The sequence below is a fragment of the Patagioenas fasciata genome, chromosome Z, assembly GCF_037038585.1.
Source record: "Patagioenas fasciata isolate bPatFas1 chromosome Z, bPatFas1.hap1, whole genome shotgun sequence".
Taxonomy (NCBI): domain Eukaryota; kingdom Metazoa; phylum Chordata; class Aves; order Columbiformes; family Columbidae; genus Patagioenas; species Patagioenas fasciata.
In genome coordinates this window covers 64388595-64415020 of record NC_092560.1, presented here as the reverse complement: position 1 = coordinate 64415020, position 26426 = coordinate 64388595, and the positions used below count along the sequence as shown (strand labels likewise).

Here is a 26426-nt window from a genome sequence, read left to right as displayed (position 1 = left end):
CAGTTTTGGAAGGGGCCAAACATTTCTGTTGCAGGTCTACTGGTTATGTTGGCAGCTGTAGCATAGTGTGAGTCAGCATAATGTAATATAACATAATCTAATATAGCATAATATATATAGTAATATATATTATATGCGTTATGATATATATGTAATATAATATATAGATAATGTAGCATAGCATAATGGAAGTCCTCTGGGTAGGGTGTACCACTGACCTTTTCCTAGCTGAAAAAATCATTTGGTAGCTCCAGGCAACTCAAACCAAAAACTGCTGCATAGATAAGCTCTGTGTTTTACCTAAAGCATTCAGGTTTAAAACCCACTATTTTAAAAAACTGCACAGCAAGTGAGAAGCTGAGCACTTTAAACACTTTCGAAACATTTGAAATAAGGCACAGGACAGCTTCATGTATCTATTAAGTTTTTAATTTTTATTACATAACGTATAAACACCACTTTTTTAAAAAAAGCCAAGAATGAAAGGTCAAGTTTAGCAGAACACAGTGTGGACTGGCAGTTAACGAAAATACTATGGATAGATTCAGCTTATATAAGAAGTGCAGAGTTCACTGTCTGTTCAGGCAGACTAAATCAGTGTTAAACCAAGAAAACAGCCCTGTCATGGAATACTGTCTACCAAGTAAGTTCTCGGTACTGCAATCCCTTGTGATAAAGGATCCTACAATTCTTACTAGCTGCTTACTGTTCATCTATTATAGATCTCTGAATCATCCTTGTTATTTAAACCAAGCATTCACTAGTAAATGCTTCAACAGAAGTGCAATTCAATAAAACCACTAGAGGCCACTCATGAGTAGATCAAGTTTACATTTTGCTAAGCAAGCTAGGAATTTGACTGTGAAATCTCTTACTAAGCCCTAAAGCAGATCATACATTGGCTCTGCAGGGCCTGAAAACACTTTTTGTCTCAATGTTTGTAACAAGGAATGACAGGCATCTTTAAGAGGTATGTACCCTGATCAGACTCATCGGTCTCTGTGAAAACATGACAGCACACAAATGTCTCCGAGTAGGGGACAGGGTTTCTGTCGTGAATTTGTCTATGAAGGTTTTCAAGGACACTTTCAATACCTAAACTGCTGATCTAACACAGTGGTAAAGTCATAGGAAGTCATAAATTAGTGTTACTGGCATTGGTGGGTTGGGTGGGTTTTTTTTAATCTTAACAGCATCTTGACTAGTGTACTAGACAGAGGCACATAAACCATCCTTAAGTGCTTATAGATGGATTAGGAATAATTAAAACACCCCGATCTCTGTGCATCCAACTTTCTAAAGAACAATCACTCTTTTGCATCTTTACCTTTATACCAATTTTGCAGATTATTTTAGACACTAAGAGCTGTATTGTGATAGTTCCTGAACGTACATAGTTTTGAAAGAGTATTTGGTTACTTTGATTATCCCCTTGTCTGCAATCCTGATAACTCAAGCAGACAGTGTAAATAACAATCTACAGCACACTTAAAAGGTGAAATGTATACAAACAGTGACAGCTTATTCAAAGAGCTCCATCAGTATCACATTTTCCTAGAATTGAATGGTCTGGTCAAATTTCCTTTATGTTCTGGTTTATAGTGAGTACAAACACTTCAGTAGCAGAAGGAAAAATCCTTTATCCACTTCCTCCACATTTTTTGATTAGCAATAAATACACTGATTGGCCACACCAGAAAATGTTTCCATTAGACCTGAGAACATCTGTTAAAGAAGTCTCTTCATTCAAAAGTAGTTGGAAGAAAACTCACTTTTGGAAATAATCTGTAGTAGACAGGACAAAACACATTGGTTTCAAGTCACGTAGCAGAAGTGTTCCTGCTGTAGGAATCTTCATTTTGTCAAATTCTGCCCTCTCATCTATGTAAGTATCACCACAGACTGTGGAAGGCAGTCATAGTTCACAGCTTCTTGAAAAAAACCTATCTGAAAAGTCCCTTCCTCTTGCCTAAGAGCCTTTTTTTCTGTTATCAACTTGCTTACCTAACACATGATTATGTAAAATTAAAATTAATTTGTTGCCAAGTAAGTATCAGTAGAATTCAGCATAAGATTGGAAATTTAAACTTTGTGGGGAAGTTAAAGACTCATACTTGGAAAACTGGGAGACATGTAAGTATTAACTCATGCTCCAACTACCAGCACATTGCATTCTTCAATTACAAAGAAACTCGGAACCTAAAATTCCAAACCATTCAACTTCATAAGGCCAAATATTTTCCCTAATGACAGCCACCTACATACGCTATTGTGACTGAACACTGCTAGCTAGCTAACTCATTCAGTGAACGAATATATCTTACTTCAACGTGTCTCCTATACTTTGTATATTTCTATTAAAGGGCTCAAGAACACCCTTGGGTTTGAAGTCCCTTTCTAGCCAAAGGGAAAAGGTAAGAGCTACGTCATTCAAGATATGATTAAACCAGACTTTTCATGAATATCTACAAAGTAGAAAAAATACTGGAAAAGGAAAAAAAAAAATTGTCACAAGTTGTATGAAACTACAAAGTTGTAAAATTTTTGAAAAGCATACAAAAGGTTTGTATTTCCATTTCTATTACATCAGGATCAGAATTTGCCAAAATCTATATATTCTTGCATCAGATCACCAGATTGACAGTCAACTTCTCTACAAAAGTTTATGTATGAAGGTGTTTAGTTACATCAGTCCCAGACTGCTACTAAAAAACTGTACATCTCAGTATTTAATGCTACTGCCTTGATACTTAACCTATCTACCTGTGTTTAAAAAGAGCTTTTTTTCATGTTTGCCTTACAGGTTAAAATGTCCATTTTCACTGAAGTTAGAGGTAAGACTTCTGATATATTTCTTTTACACCAGATGCAAAAAGAGCTTAAATATCAGGCTAAGATATCCCCAACCCAAAGGAATGAAAAGCTTCCTCCAAATGCTCTTGCATCCAAAAAGGCCAACTTCCAACTTAATGCAGCATTATGATGTGCTGTCTATCCCCAGGAGTTCCCTTTCTGGATCCAGAATTGTTTCAGCAGAAGACACTAGGCTCCTTCATTCTTCCAGCACAACAGTGCACAGTGCATCCTCTGTATCAATCATTATTGATGCTATCGCCCCATCATTGAACTCAAAAGATGTTCCTCCATCTACAACCATACATGCATCCCAACAACGGGAACGGACACACACTCTGCAAAAATAAGAAAAAGTTTTCAAGAAACAGCTTAAAAAATAAAGTATTTCACACAAGCACTTATCTGAGCAGGAAGATTGGTTCTTGGACGTTCATGTGCGTGGGTCAGTAAATGCTTAATCACACAGCAGCATACTTAAGAGAAGAATATTGTACCAAGCACTATAATCCCCCAACCTAACAGTTCTTCTTATAGACTTAGCAGAGTCCAGACAGAACTGGAGGACTTGCTACTAACTATCTTCCTCTTCATTTACCTTTAAAAGGATAATTAAATCAAGCACTGGAATTTATTCTTTCACATTTGCAGAAAGTATTAAATAAATAGTTCTCCAAACTTTTTTTCATACTGCTGGATGTGAACTAATAGTTATGCCAGAGCAGCTGTAAGACACATGGATGTGCTTGATAATTTGTGGCTCAGGCCCTGGTCTAGACAATGTTCTGATCTCCAGAACTGAATCAACAATTATCCAGTGATCTAAAATTTTCATGAAGACACTTCTTTAAGAAATTTGAAAAGCTTGGAAGCACAGACACAGTGTCAAAGCTTAACTGGTCTGTGCATCACTAAAACACAGCAAAGTCCGGACACTGCAGAACATGAAGGCATGTTCCACTCCTCCATTTCTCTCTGGGCAGCTACTGTCTCAGGAAAGATAAATAAGAGTAATGGGAATATCTCTAGTATCAAGAGCTAAGAACCTCATCTATGTGCCTTTTAAACCCCTCCAGGGATGGTGACTCAACAGCTTCCCTGGGCAGCTTGTTCCAATGCCTGACAACCCTTTCTGCGGAGAAATTTCTCCTAATACCTGATCTAAACCTTCCTTGGTGCAAGTGCCCTAACTGAATTAGCAAATTTAGTTTGGAAGGGCATCTCGTCCAACCTTTCACTCAAAGCAGGTCTTACTTCAAGGACAGATTAGGTTGCCTTGGCCCTTGCTCAGTTAAGTTTTGAGTATCTCCAAGGACAGTGAGAGCACAATCTCTGGGTAACCTTTCTACTGCCAGACCATTCTCATTGTATTTTTTTTTTTTTCCTTTTTTAATCAGAATCTTACATCCTATAAAATCATGGCTGTTGTCTCATATTCTGCTCTGAAAAGACTTTAAGGCAGTCAGCTCTATAACCATCCATTAGTGGCTGAAGACAGCAACTGGGTCCACCCTGCTTAATCTTGCCTCCTCCAGGCTAAACAAAAGCTCCCTTTGAGTCTCTCCTTTATATACACCATGTATTTCAACCCTCTAGTCATCTCAGTGGCCCTTTCCTGAATTCACTCCCGTTTGTCAATGCCCGTGCCTCACACTGAGAGAAGCGACACACACCCAAAACTGGGCACAATGACAATCTTTTATTCTGTAAGACTCTGGATGGCTCAAACATTAATAAAGCGTAACACCACACAGAAACATTTTCTTCCTGTCGTTATCAGAACAACACTCAAGCCCCTCAAAACACAAACTGGATGCTGGAACACCTCAAGGGAAACCTCTGGATTACTTACACTTTGACAAATACACAGAATCACAGAATGGTGGGGTTGGAAGGGACCTCTAGAGATCAACTAGTCCAACCCACCTGCTAAAGCAGGGTCACCCAGAGCAGATCGCACAGGGATGTGTCCAGGTGCGTTTTGAATGTCTCCAGAGAAGGAGACTCCACAACCTCTCTGGGCAGCCTGTTCCAGGGCTCTGGCACCCTCAGAGTAAAGAAGTTTCTCCTGATATTCAGATGGAACCTCCTGTGCTTTATTCTGTGCCCGTTGCCCCTCATACTGTCATTGGGCACCACTGGAAGGAGTCTGGTCCCATCCTCTCGACACCCACCCTTGAGGTATTTATAAACACTGATAAGCACAACTCTTCAGTGTCTGCTACTGCCAAAACTTACTTTGAAGAGAAGCCACGCTGCTGAGTACTTGAGAAAACTCTGTTTGCAATAGGTTCTCGAATACTGAAAAACATCTTTGGTTCTTCTGGACTGTAGAGAAGGGACTCATTGTAATCATTTGTTACTGTAAATAGAGAAATCAGCCATTATTTTTTTGCAGAGAAAATTAATTATTCTCAGAAATACACATTCCCCCAGGAAACAGCAGCTTCCCTACCAAGAGGGAATACTGAATCTTGCCATATGTTTAATTGCCTTCATCCAAAAAATAAAAAATTAACTTCACAGACGATTCCTTTCCATTCTATTGCATGATGAAAACTCAACAGGTCTCTTCAGGCAATTAAAGTGTCTCAAATCTCTTGAAGATCTGTACGTACAAAAGTCTAAATAAGTGCTTTTATATCAAGTCACGCATTTTGCACCAAATGTGCCTAAATAATTTTTGTAAGAATTACTAATATTGCAGGAGCACTAAAATACTGATAGCAGTGCCGAGTATTAAGAGTATAAACAAAAGGAACTGGTCAAAGTAAAGAAATCTTGCCTTTTTCACTGACCTTTTTGCACTAGTTCCATGTTCAATGGCATATTCAAACCTCCATGCTTTTCAGCTGTTGAGCCAAGAGAAAGAGCCCCAATTAGATAGGTGTATCTTTATATAAACTTGGCCAGTAATGCCACACTGTTCACTCACCTATCTTAAGGATCTCTTCAACAGCTTGATATGCTACCTTGTTAATATTATAGGACCTAGACAGAGAAGTAGAAGTCTTGTTTGATAAGCAACACAACTTGGGAGAAAACAAATCAAAACCAAAACATGCATTGCATATAGATGAAGAACTATATCCAACAACAGGAAGAAAGAAAAAATAAAGAATGCTATTTGATGTGAGCAGACATCAGTTTCTTAAAATAAGTCCCTTAAAGTAACACATGGCTTGACCTGTGGCTTTCTAAACTCTAAGAATCCATTAAGTGAAGTCTTCAGGAAAGAAGACCATGTTACACAGGATGTAGTCTCCTTATCAATAATCCTCCTGCCTTAGAACCCAAATAATTGCTGATTTAAGTCTGCATTAGAAAAACTGAACCATGATGGTTCTACAGACTGTGTTCTTATCTCCTCTATCCATCTCCTGCTAATTAATTTCTTCTGCTAGTTCTCATTTATGAAACTCAACACTTCTTTACAAATATCATGCCTCTTTGTCTGTATCCTAAGGTGTGGGCTTGAATCTCACAAGAATCAGTGTACATAGAAAAGAAACAGTTAGATCAGGCACTTTTGCATTTGCCACATTTGCATGTACAAGTCAAAATAAAACTTCAATCTGAACTAAGTCTAAACTCTGACAGAAGTCTCCCTTCTGTGCCCTAGGATCAAAAGAAATTAGTTACTAATCACAGCCTCAGCGCACCGGCACCGTGAACATCTCAGCTGCCCAGGTCTCTATACAGCTTAAAATCCTCACTCCAGCACTTCTGTCATGGCAGCAAAACACCTCAGACTGCAACAGACATCCACCATACACCTAACAGACTTCAGAGCTGCTGATGGTGCTTGTCCGAGGCTCCTTCTCTTTCACATGCTGCCTACCTGCAAGCCTGAGTAGATTCTAGCAAGAAACTGAGATGTACACTTTGAAGTTGTTTTCTCTCAACTATTCTTTCATGCAAGTTTTGGAGCTGAAGGAAGGGCTCGGACATTTAAATGCCTCTCAGGCCAAGGAAGTCTGAAATCCCAGGAGAGTTCCCAGACCACAGGCTAAGAAAGATGACTCCGCTGAGCCTGAGCCTTGGTTTAGAAAGTCCAGCAGCACACACTGCTTCCAGCAATGGAGATGGGCAATCCTGGAGTTGGGTCGCTGGTTCTGGGATTGCTCAGTACAGAGTGTATAAGCTAATGAAATGCATAAGAACAGCTTTGAACTAAGATTGTACATTCCCAAGGTACTGAACGCTAGGAAAGTTCCCTTAGCAGTCTGCCAATTTCATCCTGGGCAGCCTCCAGGACCAAGTTATGTTGACTGAATGCAAAATCCTGAATTACGATGAAGAGTAAAACCTAGTAACCATGGTTACAGCATGAATATTCATTTTTGAATTTCATTAAAAGCTTGGTTTAGTTCATCTTAGCTTGCCACATAGATCCAGGGCCTATTGTACAACTTTAAACTATAAGCACAACTAGTGAGGCTCTCACTGTACATGTCTTCCGCAACTCAAAACTAAGTTTATTAGACTTGCAGCTTGCTTAAACTGAAGATAATTTATCCCTTTGATTAAGCTAGCACAGCTCCAGTTAGATATGCCTGTCTTTTTCTAATGGGAATATTTTGGCAAGGAGACCATGCCCTTTCAATGAGGTTTGAAAGAAGCAAGAGGCTTGGAAGGAGAATGGACAATAGGTATGCCAGAGAACATTTAACACTGTTTGCAAGTACATGTTTTATCATTCTTCTTGGAGCTCAGATTTTTTAAGTTTTCCAAGCTACTTCATCTAAGAAGTTTCATTTTAACCAACAGGAGTAGTTGAGGTCAGGGCAGAATCTCCTCCCCTTGCCACACCCAACCATTCACCTCAACATGCAGCATGCGACCACTTTCATTAAAAGCTACACCTAAGGTAAATTTCTGTCTCAATGCCTGAACTCCTCATCCTTTCAGCTTTTCTCTCCATACCTACCGAGTGAGGGGTGCTCTGCTTTTCTCAGACACCCAAGACAGCTCTGAACCATACCAACTGTGAGAATATTTGGATATAACTGACATGCACTGTTACCCATAGTCCAAGAGAGTCTCAGTATGGACAAAATGCTTAAGCAAAATTGGTCCATCTCACCTAGCCTATCTGAAGTGACTTTTTGTATGAAAGCAGCAATATGTAGAGCATGTACTCACCATGCTTTTGATCCTGTTCCAGTACACACATTAAGCCCTGAACTCTTCTGTTTTTCCCAAGGACCATCATCAACTGATATCTCATAATAGGACGCCCTATGAAGCGAGAATTTAAAACTGGGTTTGCAGGACTTAAAGTTCTCCCTGAATAAGACAGAACACACAGCCTTATCAGGCACATAAAAATTTAGAGGGGCTACTTTCAAATCTGGATGACAATTTCACACACTTCGCACAGTGTTTCCGATTTGGCAGCCACTTTTGATTCACTATTTTATAGCAGCTTTTACAATGGATAAAAGTGATTTGCAGCATAAACTTTTAAGCAGTATTTCTCGAGCTACTCTTAAAATTAAATTCTGCACAAAAACCTCTGTGGTTCATCTGGGAATAGCTCTGTACAGAAACAGGGTTTGCTGGACTTACAAATGAAACCACAAATACATTACCTTGTTTGCATAATTGTTGAACTACCAAAAAACTGTGTTTATGCTGTTGACTGGGCCTCATAAAACTACATCAGTGAACACTAAGAAGTAAGGCACTCCAACGCCAGTAAGTAACACCATGGCTTCAAGCTGAATTCTTCCATCACTTCAGTAATTAAAAATCCACTGTGATTCTTCGTGAACAGTTTTAGATTTACAACAGTCAGCAGGCTCATGTTTCTCTCCAGGGCAAATTCTTTCTAAAACTCAAATGTAGTAAGTCTTGGGGCACAATCATCATTCTGCATGGTATTATTTATGTATCAGGGGATTCATAATGTTAGGCCTAGAGAGACCAGATAGTACCTCTCGCTAAGCTTCAGAACATCCCAGTGTATATTTATGAACTGAAATTGCTCATAGTGCCTAATTCAAACAGTATGACATGGTCTTCAGATTAATAGGTACCCTCAGAAAAACACATTCACTGTGGTCAGCACAACTGAGTTTCACCTTTCTCAGTAAAAGGAGCTTACTAATGTGTTTTAGGTGAAGAATATGCGGTGACAAATGGTTTAGACTCTTGGTAACTAAGACCATTTTGTGTACTCACTCTTGAGAAGATGGGAAGATGAAAGAACTGGAAGCAAACTAAGAACACAGGTGCACAGCTTGATTCAGTTTGAGATTATTTTTGCAAGCTACACATAAAAGATGGTGGTGGTGTGTTTTTTTTTTTCTTTCAGTTTCCTTGTTTTCTTAACTGACATGCAGAATAAGACTTTGGCAGAAGCACCTAGAGTCATTTTGTCTTAATATAGAGCAGATTAGTGTATTTGAACCTTACAGGAGATTCACCTGTGTGACATCATTACTTAGTTTTCAAGTGTAAGGTCCTACTAACAGAAAATCTATCCTAGAGATTCGTTCCTACGGGCATTGTTTTCCTCAATGCTTGTCAGACATACGGGAACCAAAAAGCACAATGTGTTTGTGACACTTAGAAGGAAAGGGTTATTCTAAAGCACTGGAAAGCAGCTTTGTGTTCCTCTACCATAGTAAGTTTAAGAAACCTTTTACAATCGTGGTAAAATTAGGTCTGATTTAGTAGAGAGCAAAATTTGTATCTCTTTGAGACTAATTCCTTCTGCCAGTCTGAGGCTGCAGTCCAGACGGAGAATAAAGCACTCATGGAACATTTAATACTGTTTCCAGCAGCAACCACAGTGTTCCAGGCACTGTACAAACACAAGAATATGTTACTCTCTAAAGTTAAAAAAAAAAAAAAAAAGATACAGAATAAAGGGAAAATACAAGTAAAAACTTGGCCAAGTCCTGACCACAGATAACGTTTGAACTCCTTTCCCACAGCCCCAGTCACATTTCCCACATCTTTCTTGTTATCATTTGGCTGGTAGAAATGCACTGATCTTCAGGAGAGAAAGAACAGTCAAAGGTATCCTGGATAATGCGGTTTGATGGAGACTGGTTTCTTACAAGGAAATAAATGGTTTCCTGCAGTAACAAAGCCTCTGCCAAAGGCAGGTGGATACCTTTGCCTCTAGTGACAGAGAGGCACGGAAAGGAGTATTTAGTCATGTCAAAAGTTATTTCTGCTTGGTCATGCTAAAAGCTTATGAAAATATATTTAAGAAGAGATGTAGGAGAAAAGGCAGTTTAAAGATAGATGTTTAAATCTTCAATCCACTGTAAAGACAGTAACTGAAGGTATTTGGGTATGTAACAACTAACTAACCAGGAAAGGAGTAAAATGATGAAGAGGAAAGGAAACAGCCACGAATGATGAAAGAATGGCCAGACAGGAAGGTAGAAGACCAGAGACTAACATCACTGCACCTGCATCTCTGAAAATACTCTTTGTAACCAGCAAAAATACAATCAGTGTTATATATTCAAGGACTAGAACTGAAATTTGACAGCAAAGACATCCCATCATTGATTGCCCATTGCAATGTCATAAAAAGAATTTAAATAAATTGTGCCTTGCTGCAACAACAAACAATCAAACATACCTGGAGGAAAGAGATTCCCCAATGAAGACTTCATTGAGTGCTCTCACTGGTAAAAGATGTGGACCAGAAATGTCAGATCCTGCAGATATTGAATATAACAGTTTTGAATCATGGCTCTAAACCATGCATTTTCAAAAACAATTCACAAGTCACTGGAGGACACACTCTGCTGCCTTGGTTTGTTTTCTAGACCTAGTGCTCTACTTTCTTCAAGGACTCAATTTTTCACTGATTAATTAGTCTGTACCCAGTCAATGTCCTTTACTGGAGACTACAAATATTTGAATCAAGGTCAACAAGGCAAAGGCACTTACGTTCAGACATTGCTTGCCCTGAAAACTCATTGAGCAATGAGACAGACTGAAGTCTTCTCTTCTGTCAGTCCCTCTTACAGCCTAGTTAAATTTACTGACAGTGACTTAACAGACAGTTCTGATGAAGTTCAAAGAATTAGAGTTTGTACCATAGGGTAATTAAGCGAGATTTTGTTAATGTTCATGTTGCCTAAGGACTTCCCAGTGAGGAAATGCAGTGGTAGACACAGATTAAGGATAGAACCATGCATCTTTGAGATCTCATAAAGAAAACAGTCCAAGGTATCTGATGACCAAAGAACTGCCCAGGGAGAGATTCTCACTTCTAATTTTTCATCTGCTTGCTGGTAGTCTGAGACCAGCTTTTTCAATTGTGAAGTAACCTACCTCAAATTTAGCACAAGTTAAGAGCGCACGTGCACACTCACACACAACTTTTAGTGTGGAGCAGCTAAATGCATGGTAAAATGTTCATGTGGTAACTCGAAGTGTCTGTAGAAACCCTAAAAACACAGCATTTTAAAAAAGCTCCGGTGTTTGGCAGCAGATACTATTTAAAACCATCTCTAAATTAACTGTTAATAATGAAAACTGGTTCTAAGTGTGCAGTCCAGGATAAATATACAGAATAAAACCTCCCTTCCAAAAAAACCTTAATCTGAGTCTTCAGCTAATTAGAGCTGTCTCTCAAATACAGCAATGAGGCTTCAAATACTTCAGCTCTTAAAAATCTTTATCTCCTGTTCCAAGTTCTCATAGAAAAGTGATTACATTCTTGTCAGATTTTAACTTACTTTGATCCTGGAATCTTTCATTTATGTGAGCCCTGCTGTGCTGCTCTTGGCTTAGCTGCTGTTCATGCAAATCTACAGGGGTTGGGTTAATACCAGTTCCTTCAAGATACAGTCGGATTCTTTGCCGCCACTGCCACCTTAGAGAGAAGAAAGAAGTTGGTATCAGTAGCTGAAATATTCATTGCAAAATTAGATAGGATCAGAGTTTCTTCACTCTCAAAGCAGAGCATCTTAAGATTAAAACTTAAATAAATTCAAAGTCTGTTTCAAGTTTTATAGCTTTCACTATCATTTCTGCATTTAGAAAGTTAATAATACTAAAATGTAAATACTTTACACTTACGAACTTGCTACCTAAGTTTTTTTGTATGTGTGAAATAAGAGGACATTGCCCAAAAGTAGTCTACAGACATTACAGAGAACAACTAATGTTTTTAGGCATGGGATCCTAACTTAAATAATGACTGATGTGATGATTTTGAGAACAAAAAGCTCTCAGGAATTTATACAGCAATGCATGTATTTTTACCATAGTTTGTTTGAAAAACAAAAAGCAGCTCTATCCACCTTTTTATACATAAGGGCCACAAGTATCCTCATATTTTAAGTATCTCTCCTAACCTAAGAATGTTAGGATGTTTAAGAGGAATTAAAATGAAGAAAGACAAGGATATAAAAGGCATTCTTCCTTAAGCTGTTATAACATTCAAATTTTTCAGCTTTTCCTACAGGAGGTATTGATGGGATTTGTACCTTATTATATTCCTATTCTGAGATCCTGTTAAACGATTTACCACCAAAAAATAAACATGGACAGTCTGATATAGTTTGTCCTTTATAAATCAATGATGACGTTTGTTTCATGGGACTACAGGTAAGTGCTTAGGCAGACTGCTGCACTGAAGTGTCTGACACTTCAAGGATAAGGAGAAAAGACAACCCCCCTTTTCCAGTCTCTGGCACCTCACCATCCTTATGGAACTCTGAGCCACCAGAAGCTCTTCCAGATGGGCTCATTCAGTTGCCAACCTATTCTAAAGTTTCCTTAGGGCCAAATAAATCTGAGAACTGCCCAGTCAAACACCTGCTCAAGTCCTTGCTTAGGAATATCAATTCCTATTATTCTGAAAAAATAACCAGGGAGATCCTTTCTGTTTCACTTTGGCAAGGCTTCAGCTCCACCATGAGCAACAAAACAGCAGTGTCAGCAACAAAAATATAATATGGCATCCAAGAAAACATCAGAAGTGCCACGTTACCAAGGGAGGTTATCTGCATTAGCCCTACCAGCTTTACCTAAGCAACTTAGCATGATGGAGAGATAAAAGCTTCTCTTTTCTGAGTTTCAGAATATGTGACTTGCCCAATGACTGTATTCACCTCATTTTATAACTTGGAACAAATACAGTTACACTTCAAGCTACAAATCAAATATGCCAGAAATATCAATAAAATCCAATTGCAATATATTTTCAAGTAAATGGCTTATTTCTGTTTGAAGGTTTGCCATCATAAACCATCATAAAATTATTCTGGAATGTTAACACACCACAGAACAATGTCTCTTTTTAAATAGTTATTAAAAAACTGCTCCCTGGTGTTACGGAAGTTTTACGCATAGTCTGTCCTTTAAAATTCAGCTGGCTTCCTTCTTAATTCAAATAAGATTCTATTTTAAGAATATCTAGTATTAAAACATCGAGCTATCTTCAGCATAAAAAAAAAGCTTTGCCTTACACTCATCTTTTAACAAAACAGCAGCCACTCCACCTCAATCACCAAAACCCAGATGCAACACACTGACCGTATACACTTCATTAGCCTCTATTAGCATGACCCACCCTGCTACTACAGATGAACTTGAGTGTTAAAATATGTAAACCAATACAGACTTTATGACAATGCAGTTCTTAATTTATGAATTTGCTAAGTCAGAAAATAAAATCCATTACCGAAGGTCATAACAAGTCTTTTTGCTGAAACTGGCAGTCAATTTTATACTTCCTATTCCAATCCCACTCTTGACCATAAACTCATTTTTGAACATAGTAAACATCCACATAGAATTCACTATTTGAGGCATTAAGATTTTCACTAAGCATCATCTGTTGCTTAGAAACTGCACATCATTATGTATTTGACAATGATAACAGATTCTGGAAAACCAAAGATCAGTGAATCCTACCTGAACTCACCACGATAAAGCTTCTGTAGCGCTTCAGGGAACGAATGTGTGTATCTCACAGGCAAGCACAAGTGACCCTCTGATCTGGAAGGAAAAAAAAAGGACAATGAAAAGGACAGTGTAACTATTAAGATCTGGCATCTTTAGAACATAAAACAAACCAAACGCCTCTTTCTGTTACATAAAACGAAGCTAGGTTTTGATCTTTGTGAATCTATACTATTCTTATATAACAGTACATCAGCAACAATACATGTCTTTCAGCTCCTGGGGTGTACGTGTGAAATATAAGATCTTTCTCCTACATTTTCCCTAAAAAGTGGCTGTCCAGACAGTAATCCTGCAGGAATATGTAGGTAACTAATATAGTTCCTGTCAGCATAGTTCTTGGCAGAGAATTTAAGTTTAATAAACCGTACAAGTTAGAAAGAAAATTTCTTCCATTTACACACAAATTAGCGATATGAGACAGGTAAGCAACATGCCTAAGATCAAACGAATCTCATGTCAAAGCCAGAAGACTAAATGCTGTTCCACTTTTATGAGTGATATTTGATAACTTGAAGGCATTTGTTATTTGAACCCTGCTATTCAGGCTTGATACTGGAGAACATCTATTCACAGCATTTGAACAGTTTTGGAAGAGAAGTAACATACAGAAGGAACAAAACCTTCCAGCCACCACTTTCTTACCTACTCAGATTAAATTTACTGGTAATATCTAAAGCAGAAATCTATATCTGGGAATCTCAGCAGACACAGCCTTGGTGAATTCTGAGTTTTACTTGTCATCCTTTTGAAGGTTATACCAACCAGGCAGTACTAAAACACTGTATCCACCTGCCCAAATCAATCTTACAGCTAGGTGGATGCAACTTGTGTGCAGTTTATAATAGGACAACTAAATGCCATTAACCGGCTGAGGAGACTGCGTCCTTTGAGCTATGACATGGTTTACATGAAGAAACCAAAGCAAACTTCTTAATCTGAGGCCCTATCAGATTTCCAATAGGATTCATCTTCATAGAGAAACCAAGTTTCTCTGTGTTCAGGCACCATATTGTTAGTTTCTTTTATTAAGTCCCTTTTCCTGTCCCTGTTCAATACTGCCATCTCTAGCCTCAAACTTCTGGTCAGTAATATGAGTTAACTAACTCCAAGTGCTGTTACACTGGTGTGTGAAAACAGCTGTAGCAGTTTAACACAGTCAGGCTTATCCAATACCACTTAATGTCCTCTCAGACAAGATACAATAGCTCATTCTGGAAACTTTTCTAATAAAACAACATGTTCATTTGATAGCTACAATCCACCAAAAAACACATTTATGCTGCCAAATGCCAGAGGCATGCCTCATGTGTCATGGAAATAGATGTATATTGTGCCTGATATTCAATAAAGCATAGCTTTCCCAGATGTGCTTTTACCTTTCAGGATCAGTATTTACTCCAATAACTGGTTTAAATTTATCAAAGACTTTACTGGCTGCCAACAACATTGTACCATCACCTACAGAAAAAGCAGAATCAAAGTTAGTTTCACTTCATGTTTTGATATCCCAAAAGAAAATAGTTTCACATCTCCTGTAGCATTATCACTACATGTTTTTGTATCAACAATCGATCACATAAGCTGCACAGAAATAAAATGGGACCACAAAACTACTAACCCCTTTCAAAGTGGTGTAGTGACAACTGAATTCAAGATAAGAAATGTGACTGGAAAAAGTACTACTTCTCTAACAGCTACACAGGCCCGGGCAACTGAATTTGGCAGAAGCGAGTTTGCAAAGAGATTTATGGAAATTTCTCTACGTTTATCAGCTGGTAAGAGAAATTCTTTAAGAAAGTAAATTTCTAAAGTATCACTAATCAAAGCCACACGACACAAGAAACAATACCAAATTTTACTGCGAATCACAAGAACACAACTACTTTTGTTCAATTTCCATTTTCATTCTAGAAGGCACAATTTAAAGGTCTTGTTTGGCCCCAAATAAGCACACTTGGAAAAGAAGTCTTAGGTAAAGCTGTTGAAACAGAAATCTTTCAGTGTTATTGGCTTCTTCGGCTATTGATATTATGTCCTGTCTGTTAAACAGAAGGACAGCTATAACCTGAATCAGTCTTTGCACCAAGACACAACCTCTGAAAACCTCTGATGATGTAATCATCTCCCAGCTGCTTGCCTCATAACCATGACAGATGTTGCCACATCCAAACTGGCACTTTAATCTCCAGCTTGGAGGAGTTCTTTGAAATCTACAGGAGTATATCAGGATGCTTCAAGAAGGCAGAGCCCGGTCAACTCGAACTGCCATATATGACTGAACATTATGTCAGAGCCCAGCAACACTATGCAGTATTTGCAGCAAATCACAAAAATAACTGAACAAACTGCTGTAATTCAATGTTAAAAAGAAACAAACAGGTTAACTGTAGTTGCTTCTGAGGCTGCTCAGAAGACACATACATTTACCTGTACCATCCAACTTGATACTACAGTCACTGGAATTAAGTGCGGAAGCAAGACAGACAGTTTGAGCAAGGGCAGGAAAAGGTAGTAATTAGTCTCCATCTCACATACAAAAAGCTAAAGAGTATTGTTTACGGCTATGTATAATCATATGACAGAAAACATTTTATCCTCTTTATTTGAAAACTATAGTAAATTCCACAGTCTACTATTTTACACAAAACAATACTGAACATTTCCAAAGTGGCCATGCACTGGGATTCACTTCTCAGTGCTACACTTTTAGATACTAGTGGTAGAGAGGATGGTCACAACCATTGCATTGTGTCATATTTTCTGACAATTAGATGACCATTTTGTTTTCAAAATGTGCATACATTCAACATGTGCAGATGCTTCATGCACTGCAATTTTTTTTTTTAAATACGTATGAAAACATACTGAAACAAATACTTCCCTTCCATAAAGTCATACCTCCTGCTGATATAATAGCATCTGCCCACCGAACTGTCTCTTCATTATATTCACCACGTTTTACAAGACGAACTTCTATCCCCTCGTTCCTACAAAGTGCAGAAAAAGCCTGAGTGTATCCTATAGTTTCCCGTCACATCCTTCTGAAAAACTGACACATAATTAGTGACACTATTTGCAGTGCTATTTGGCTTATAAGCATTTGACAGTCACACGAAGCCTTTACATCATTTTCTTGTGTTTTCAAAGTATAACACGGTGTGTTACTTAACTGAACTGAGCTAGTCCACATTACGATTATTTCAGGGATGACTGTTAATCTGCATCACCCTGTTTTCAGTATTTTATTAGAGTTTGTAACACAAAGCTTCCTTCTGTTGTTTTACACAATCAAAGGGATATTTGCACTTTGTCTGAAAATTTCAACACACATACACTCTTACCGTAAACTCTCTACAACGTGCTCCACGTTTTTTGTATGAATGCGATGCCGCTCCAGCAGACCAGCATAGTTAGATCCCTTCAAGGCAAGCTGCAAGACATAAATTCATTTTGTTGAAGTTAATCACTACAGCAAATGCTCAAGTAATACACATGGAAGCTATAAAAAAGCCATGTATCTCATCTCAATAGAGACACATGCTTTTATAAGAATTCCATTAGTTACACCTCTATAGATACCAGTCAGCTCACATTGACTGGTTCATTAAATGAGTTACATGGCCACAGCAGCCAAGAAATCACAGACCTTTCAAGGGCTCTAAACAAATATGCAAACAAGTATGCTACACTGACTTCTGTGCCACCTCAGAGACTCTGCATTCCCTGAATCTGTTAAGTAATTTAACTCTAGGTAAATCTACATAAAATAGTTATAGTAACTACACTCCTATCACGTGCTAAAAGAACCCAGACAAACAGCTAATTACCTGAAGAGTTAAAAACACTGTGCTATAGAGGACAACAGAAAATGTAACAGGAACGATAATTAAGAAAACATGTATCTTTGAAATACCTAGAGAATTAACCTTCATATTGTATTTGAGCTAAAATGGCAGACTGCCAAGTGGTGACAAAGGCGACATGTCCCCTGTGTCAAAAAAAGCATAAGGACATTCTACCTACTACCTTTGACACTGTCCTCTGGACTACAGACCAGATTTTTCAAACAAATTCATAGCAATAACAACATAAACAGTATTTAGCAGTTGTATTTTAGCATCATTCTTCTTGGAAGTCAGAGAATTTAAATCAAATCTTGACACACCTTTTAGACCATATGAATGTTTTGCAGTTCATATAGGTAGACTGACTCTTATGAGCGGGCAGATCAGACTGCTGGCTGAAGACTGGATTTTTTTGAAACTGGTTTCTGTGCAAGTAATTCAGTCACCATCTGTATGCACTCATTCCTCACCTCACTTAGCGTGTGCTCATATGGGGTTGGTTCTGCCCGATACAGGTTTGCATGGAGATTAAGCAAGTAGAAGAGGGTGAAAGGGATGTTAAGCAAAATGAGTTTATAAATACATTCTCATAATTATAGTGATCCTGCTTTCAGCAGCAGGCTAGACTAGATGAACTCCTGAGGCTCCTTCTAGCCTGAGTTATTCTACAATTATACTGTCATTGCTTCCTTTGCCCTGGGTAGTTAAAACCAGAACTTCTCCTAGCATTTGTGTAGAGAAATTAATCTGTGCCAGAAACCTTGAACAAGCACTTCCAACAACTTATTCAAGTGCCTTTACTCACTGTTGCACACCCTTTCCAAGAGAAAATGGTGCCAGAGAGCCACATCTAATTCCATTTCCACAGAGACTCCCACACCACAGCACTTCACAGCAAAGGGGAGAGGACTGGCAAGATTTGACAATTACAGTTAACTGCGATCCAACGCCCAACAAATGCAATCTTTCTTCACCCAAAACTGTTGATGTCAAGTAATCCAACCATGAGCTAAGCAAAAAGAAAGATTCAGTGCTGAAGGAACTCGAGAAAATAATGGAACTGGTTGCTCTGGAACTGCATCACAGTCCTATTAACAGTGTTTACAATCAGCAACTGACCTGCAGGAACAAAATCTTTAGGTGATCTTACAGCTGGGATCAGGAAACTGCCTCCAGCAGAGTGGCTGCTGGACTTTGCGGGGATGCCACCAGTATCACTACAGGCAGAAATGGAAGTGGCTTCCAGCTGTGATTGGTCCCACACACAGATAAGCACGTGAGTGATCAGAAAATAACCAGAGAAAACCTGTTGATACTGATTTACTGTGGTACAGGGTGTTACGTCCCATCATTTGCCTCACAGACCCACACTCCTTGTTTCTACTCCCCACTACCACGCTTGCACACATCTTGCTCCTATAGCGCCCATGGTGTTGCACAGGGAACCTGAATGGTGCTCCTGCCCTGCTGTGGGGAGGGAAACAGTACGCAGGGCTATGGCCAGTTACAGCTCTGCCCATTGCTGGGTCTGCTGTCAGCCTCTCACAATCCATCTGGGGCAGAAAAATATAAGTGGAAAGGAGAAAAGAAGGTATTTGCCTCCCACAGGCAACATCTGCTTCTGAGCACCATAGGCCTAATTTGCTAGAAGAAGGATTTTCAATTATATGTTTGAAGCACAAATTGACCTTGTTTTACTACCAGAAAGAACAAGAAATCCACAGCAAACAACCTCAAAAAAATCAACTGTACTGCTAAAATCAGGGTTCCCATTCATGCCTTCTCTAGAAATATCTGCCATGAATGAAAGACGAGCACCTGAAAAGCAGATTGCTGCCACAGGATACATTTTTCAAGCTGCTATTTCCACACACAACAGGTACCAAAAACTCCATCCTGCCATTTTATGTACCTCATTTATTTGGCTAATTTGTCAGCATGCTATCTTTCAACGTGGTCAAAGAACTTTAATTTCAGAACAAAAAGAGTGTAATGAATCTCTGTATGATCATTTTCAGGCCTTTGAGCCACCAACAACAGTGCCGAGCCTACAGATAACGTTTCACTGGCACTACTAGCAAGGACAGGTACGGGTAGTGTCATTGGTGTGGAACAGTGTCTATTCTGTAACTTAACATTTCCCTTAGGTGTGTTAAATTATTTCAACAACATCTTCACAAAGCAGACAGCCTGTATCCTCATGACTGGCTGAAGAATTTCCAGGGATACTTCTACTCTTGCTAAGAGCAGCACCACAGAGCAGGTATCATATGGGTAGAGGTCTTCTCTTTGAACTTACCTCTATAACAGGCAAGCAGGTATCACTAAGCAACAAAACAGGGCCTTCAGTTTAAATGGTGAAGATACATCTACAGAGTTAATGAATCGTCCTAATTTGCAAAAGGCTCCAGAGATTAAAACATGCTGCTCATCTCTAGCCTCATCCCTCTAGTTCAGAGATAAATAACTCACCAGTCCATTCATCTAAGCAGCCACAAAGTGAGAGCCTGTCGGAGCCTAACCACAGTCAAGTATATCGAACAGGAATGCTGATCATCAGCTGCTTTTCATGTAACTGCTCCAAAGAAGCAGAGAAGTGCCTATGGCCCTTGTTGCCAGAGGCCACAGACTCACAAAGTGGCTGAGGTGGGAAGGTACCTCTAAGAATCATTTGGTCCAAGCCCCCTGCTCAAGCAGGGCCACCTGGAACCACTTGCCTGGGACCCTGTCTTTAGGCTTCAAACCTTCACAGACAGAGCCTTCACCACGTCTGGGGGCAACCTGTTCTTGTGCTCAGCTACCCTCACGGTGAATAAGTGTCTCCCAATGTTCAGATAGACCCTCCTCTGTTTCACTGTGTGCCTACTGCATGTGGTCCTGCCTCATAGCCAGGACCTGAATGCCACACTGGAACTACAACAAATATTCCTTAAAAGAGCTCTGCACCAAGGATAAAGAACAAGACAAACTACAGACTACCACCTCCTTTTTGGTCTAGAAGAGCTGAAGGCAAAGATCAGATGGTTGAGCTGCTGTGTACATGATTACCTCTCCAAAGAGCCTGGGAGGAACTTGGGATGTACAAAAAACTCACACTGCAGGAGAGCCGGCTTGGATCTTACCAACCCACTCCTCAAAAAGGCCCATTGGTTTTAGCTTCTGCATGAAGACAACATGCAAATACTTCCTTCTTTAGAGGAAGCTCTGATTTACAATTGTCATGGTCATCCTTCCAAAAGGAAAGTGTCTGACAGGCCAGCATCCACTTTCAGCATTCAAGAGCAAGTCCAAAAGTCTTACAGAGCAGGTGTCTTTATACCAAGTATTGCCATTCTTGGCTAAAATGTGAAGAAACAGCTATTATGACAGACACACATTGAGTTTATTTGGGATTTGAAGCTGCATGGATCTGAGCACCAAGTCTACCTGAAGAGAAACAGAGTTATACCAAACGTCAGGTAACACCTATGTAAGCAGTTTTGTATAAGGTAGTTTCTTTGGGTTTTGTTTTTTTAAAATCCTCACTAAGACTTAAATGAAGTGAAACAACAGAGCTTTGACATTTTACAGCAAAAAGTTCTCAGCCAAAGTAATCCTTCTACTTAATTTCACCACTAGCCTTTTTATAAAAAGTCACTTCCTTCCATGGAATAAGAGGATATATTTGGCCCACGAAGCTGAAGAAAACCTCATAAAATGGAAAAAAATCCTTAACTGTCATGGTGTAGTACTATACACTCCTGCAAAGCTTACCTTAAGTAACATAGAAAACTTAAAAAATAACAAAGAATGGGAAGAAGCCTGTCAGGTCAGCAAAAGGAGTATACTACAAAATCCCAACATTTCAACTTTGTGATATTCTTCCAGAAACTGCAGAATGACTTCCTAGACATGGGCGAGAAAATAAGAACACTATTCCTACAGAGCTCAGGACCTTCAAAGTGCAGAATACTCGGCATTTCTTGGTGTGGAAGCTGTAAAAGCCTACGTGAGGGGCCACACACAGGTCTGGAGCCCTGCACTGCAGGTTGAGTAATTCCCTCCAGTGGTTATCTGCAAAGATCAGTAAGAGCAAAGGAAAAGTACTGATGAAGAGAAGTTATCAGCTCTAGGTCTGCAAACACACAGGAAACATGCTGTTTGCCAAGTCCCACTTGCTGAGGCTCCTGGTACATGAAAAACGTAACGGTAAAATGTGCAGGAAATGTCACATTAAGAGCACAAGAGTAGTCAGCTACGGGTGGCATTAGTGGAAGTTCTGAAAAGCAGAAGCATTCATGAACAGTGGTAAGAAACTAGAGCAAATGTAGGCCTATTAAAATCTGACCTCAACAGCACACAAGAATGTAAAATAAAATGTATTAATATTTACATGAGAACTATTGTAGCTATAAGTACATTAGCATATGAAAACAGGGACAAATTAGCCAAAAATATATTCAGGCACAGTTTCAGTATTATTAAACCTCACAACAGAGATGTGATGCAAAGCAGGCTTCCAGAAGAGCTTGCACTGGAAAACACACTCAGGTGAGCAGAACGTGCCCTATAATGCAGCTGTTTTTCCTTAGGAGACTGAAGGACAAAAGGTCTAGACTGAATGTCTAAAAAAAGTTCTGGTATCTTCTGGCCAGACCCTTTTTTGATAAAAGGATAATTTTTCACAGAGCTCCTTCCTCCTAGAGCCTTATCTCTCACTTCTGGCAAGCCTCACCCCACTGGGTTTGGACGCTGGGTCTGCTGTCCTTCGGTAACGCTGGCCCTCCAGGAGCCATGTTGTACAAAGACGACATGGTTTGTAGCCACAAAGATGGAAAAAAAATAACAGGAAGCCAAATAACACCCAAATACCCACTGTTGTCCACATATTTGGATTATGATCCTTGAGTTAGCGAATGGGGAAAAGAAAAGCTACAGCCAAGTCTCACTGGCATTGCTAACCTAGGCGTTAGGATAGAACAGCGTGCTCTCTCAAAAGAGTAATGTGAATGTTGTCCAGAATGCAAATGTGAATCAACCACTTTCTACCTCTCATCCTAGCACACCAAGATTAACAGGAACCTTCCCAATCTATTGTGGTTATATAGGAATATACATATACGAAACGTATATTCATGTTATTTTTATTATGCTAGTCCTGGATTGACAGCACTAACCTTCATCTTGCCTTAAACTGCCACTGCATCAGGTGGAATTAATGCCTCAGTGTACCAATCAGTTGTTTTATGACTGCTGCTCATTCAGGGGTTAAGCTATATATCTGATTAGAAAAACAAAACCCACAAAAACCCAACAAACAACAAACCAGACAGATCTAGAAATTATTGCTCTCTTAATTTTCCACAATTAACTTGCCCACACACACACCCCAGCAGGGAAACAACAGATTACAGCTTCCAAATCTGGCTAATTTTTACTGAAAGAATCACCAAACAAATGGACTTAGACAGTAACAGCTAAACACAGGAGTTTAACATGAAGATGAAAATACTATGACGTTGACAAAAATATCTAACCTAGAAGGCAGAGTACAGCACTATTAAAGAGAAATTGCCCCTCTTCCCAGGTATAGACAAAGTTAGTTCTCTCAATTTTAAAAGAAACAAGCATTTATTTTGACAGGAAAATAGAAAAAGAAAAATTTCCAAAAGCATTAAGTTTTGAACTTACACTAGAAAAGCTTTGAATATAGCACAAGCCTCAAATAATACACTCCTCAGCTTCCCTGACAAATAAGAGACACTGACTCATTATTTGCTTAAGTGCCCAAATCAAAGACTGGCATCTATAGTTGCATGCAAGTAAATTTCTTATGTTCTAGTGTTAACTACTAGGTAAGTTAAATCTTCATCTGTCACGTTAAAAAAAATCCAGTTTTCTTCACAGGTCAGACAAACACTGAACTTTCTGATTTCTAAGAGCTCAAATCACTTCTTAAGCTTTCCTATTTGTAATGTAATCCACATACAAACAAATAGGATTAAAACATGACTTAGCTTCTGAATCTTAAAATGCAGAAAACAAAAGAGATAAAAATAAACTGAGCAGTTAGCCACGGCAGAACCTGCCAAGTGGAAATCTGCACTTCAGAGACACATTTCAAGTGCTCCACAGAAGAGGATTTCCTTGAGGTATCACCACAGCAATCCTGAACATTCAGTGGGTTTGCCAGCATCAGCTGAAACTGACTGGGTAGTTGAATTTAGTGGCTGGATACAACACATGTCCAGGTTTGGATACGACACCAACTTTCACTTTAAGTATAGGAACACATGCCACCTGTAATTTCTTCTAACTAGAGGAGAATTATCATGACAATTATCACTTAGGGGCTTCAACTGCTGTATTTATACTTACGACAGCAAGTTTGCAGATGACACCAAGCTGAGTGGTGCAGTTCACACTCCTGAGGGACAGGATGCCCTCCAGAGGGACCTGGACAAGCTTGAGAAGTGGGCCCATGTAAACCTCATGATGTTAAATAAGGCCAAGTGCAAGGTCCTGCATCTGGATCAGGGCAACCACCAATATCAATACAAGCTGGGGGATGAAGGGATTGAGAGCAGTCCTGCCAACAAGGACTTGGGGGTACTGGTGAATGAAAGACTGGACATGAGACAGCAATGTGCACTTGCAGCCCAGAAGGCCAATAGTATCTTGAGCCACATCAAAAGCAGCATGTCCAGCAGGTCAAAGGAGGTGATTCTGTCCTTCTGCTCTGCTCAGACCCCACCTGGAGTCCTGTGTCCAGCTCTGGAGCCCTCAGCACAGGAAAGACATGGACCCGTTGGAGGGGGGCTGAGGAGCCACAGAAATGATCAGAGGGCTGGAACAGCTCTGCTGTGAGGACAGGCTGAGTGTTCAAGGTGAGGCTGCATGGGGCTTGAGCAATGTGGTCTAGTGGAAAGTCACCCTGCCAAGGCACAGGTGTTGGAACTGTATGATCTTTAAGGTCTCTTCCAACCCAAACCATTCTACAATTCTGTGACTCTGCCTTCACAGAAGTTTCTTGAATTAACCTTCTCAAACTTCTTCAAAGGGAAGTGTGCTCTCCTACTTGCTTTCACATCAAGCCTGATATTGCATGGTTTTGCTAGAGAAAAAAGAGACATGGTAGGGTCACCTTATTTGGAAAAAAAACACTAGTTGAATTTTAGTTTTCATTGAAAAATTCCATTCTCATTGAATTCATGCTTTATTTGATAAGCCTCCGGCTCAACTTTTTTGCTAAAAATAGGCCTGGGTTATTAGACATTATACAGGCCATTAATGGCTTGTTTATAAAAAACTGTGGTAGGTCAACCTATGCAGTAGGTCAACAGCTACCACAAAGGCAAGGCAGCAGGCTGGTCCTATCTGACCAACACTCTTGCCTGTCTGCTGTTACCTCATGTACTAACCAGCTGTTGATTGCTCAGAGTTGTTTCCAATATTGCTCCTGCCCTTTTGCTTGTTTTCTACCAGTTTTCTGTGTCACCACTCATGCTGTAGAAGCCCAGTGTGCTGCTTTAGCTAGGAAATTTTTTTGCTTATACTTTCCTCACTGTTTTCTTCAGCAACTTAGACCCCCAGCTTTCAACACACAGCCATGGCAGCCTTTCAAATGCTGCCTCTAGATCTGCTAGGGAGTAATGAATATCAAGGGGTCTGTATATTGTAGCATTTTGTATGACATCACTTCTGTAGCAGCTGACTTAAATAATTTCTTCACCTGGAATGTGAAACTGGCAACACTATGTTCCTGAAGCTTTACAGAAATGCTGCTCTGGGGCAAGAGTTTGATCTGTACATGAACAGAAGTAAAAATGCCACAAACTGTTTTCTAATTCTTCATCTACCACATTAAAGTATTATTGTCTTTTTAACCACAACTGAGGAATGCACAGAGTGGTTTTAATTCAATGGCTAATGCAGAGCAAATTGTTGTGTTAACTACAAACAGAGCAGTAACTACTTTATTGCACTGGTAGGTTTCTGGAAATTCAGTGCAATCCAGGCAATTCAATCACTCAGTTCTCACTAATTCAGCAGGATACCGACATATCATAAATTGCAACTAGATAACTACTTAAAAACAATTATTAACATCACTTCCAAAAAGTGGCCTTTTTCAGTTGTATATACTATGAGGTGCTTGGTGAGATAGTCTACGACTTTTAATACAGGTACACTGGAACACCATACTTCTGCATCTATTTGCTATAAATGACTGAGTGTACTAGAATGGCTTGCTGGAAAAAACAAATCTTGTGGAAAAATGCATTAGTACATCCCATTTGTTTCCATCATTTCCCAGACTCCTCTTATGACAGAATGACAATGTAGGAGGAATTTTTAAAAAAAACAGATGGAACTGAAGTTACTTAACATTGACTCAAGTATACCAAATTTCAAATGTAAAGATGAACAATTGTACATAGAGATTGTATACCTTGAAAAACATTTACATCCAAGTTTTCAGTGGATTAGCTCAAAAATTTTATTTCTTAAAGAAGTGTCTTTATCTTTATATAACCTTTGTGCACTATAACCTCTGTCCTGAATCCTTCAAATTCAGTAGATTGAGATGAGGCCTTTTCAGAGTGAGGTACAGCTAACAACAGTCCTAACAGTTTTTTAGCACTTTTATGTGCTCCCTAGAACATCTACTGAAATAATTCACATTAAAACATAAGCAGAGATGCGTAGTCTGAATTCATCAGAAGGATGAAAAGCTTCACAGTATCACTTCACTCTTTAGGTAAGTTTCTATTTAAAGATATTACCTTCCAATGTACC

General features: G+C 39.2%; 1 protein-coding gene across 2 annotated transcripts in view; it reads right to left on the bottom strand.

Annotated features, from left to right (window-relative positions):
• Positions 1-413: 413 nt before the first annotated feature.
• NADK2 (NAD kinase 2, mitochondrial) overlaps positions 414-26426 on the bottom strand; it is a 32024-nt gene continuing 6011 nt past the window's right edge. Inside the window, exons 2-12 of one of the 2 annotated variants that reach the window (XM_065860419.2) lie at positions 17145-17233; positions 16702-16790; positions 15180-15261; positions 13753-13836; positions 11568-11704; positions 10460-10538; positions 7999-8142; positions 5789-5844; positions 5652-5705; positions 5092-5215; positions 414-3191 (exon numbers count right to left, since the gene is read on the bottom strand). In XM_065860419.2, the coding sequence (XP_065716491.1) occupies positions 3053-3191; positions 5092-5215; positions 5652-5705; positions 5789-5844; positions 7999-8142; positions 10460-10538; positions 11568-11704; positions 13753-13836; positions 15180-15261; positions 16702-16790; positions 17145-17233 (1077 nt within the window). In that variant the 3' untranslated portion in view covers positions 414-3052. The remainder of the gene's footprint in view (positions 3192-5091; positions 5216-5651; positions 5706-5788; positions 5845-7998; positions 8143-10459; positions 10539-11567; positions 11705-13752; positions 13837-15179; positions 15262-16701; positions 16791-17144; positions 17234-26426) is intronic. The other variant, XM_065860420.2, reaches the window with a different exon arrangement.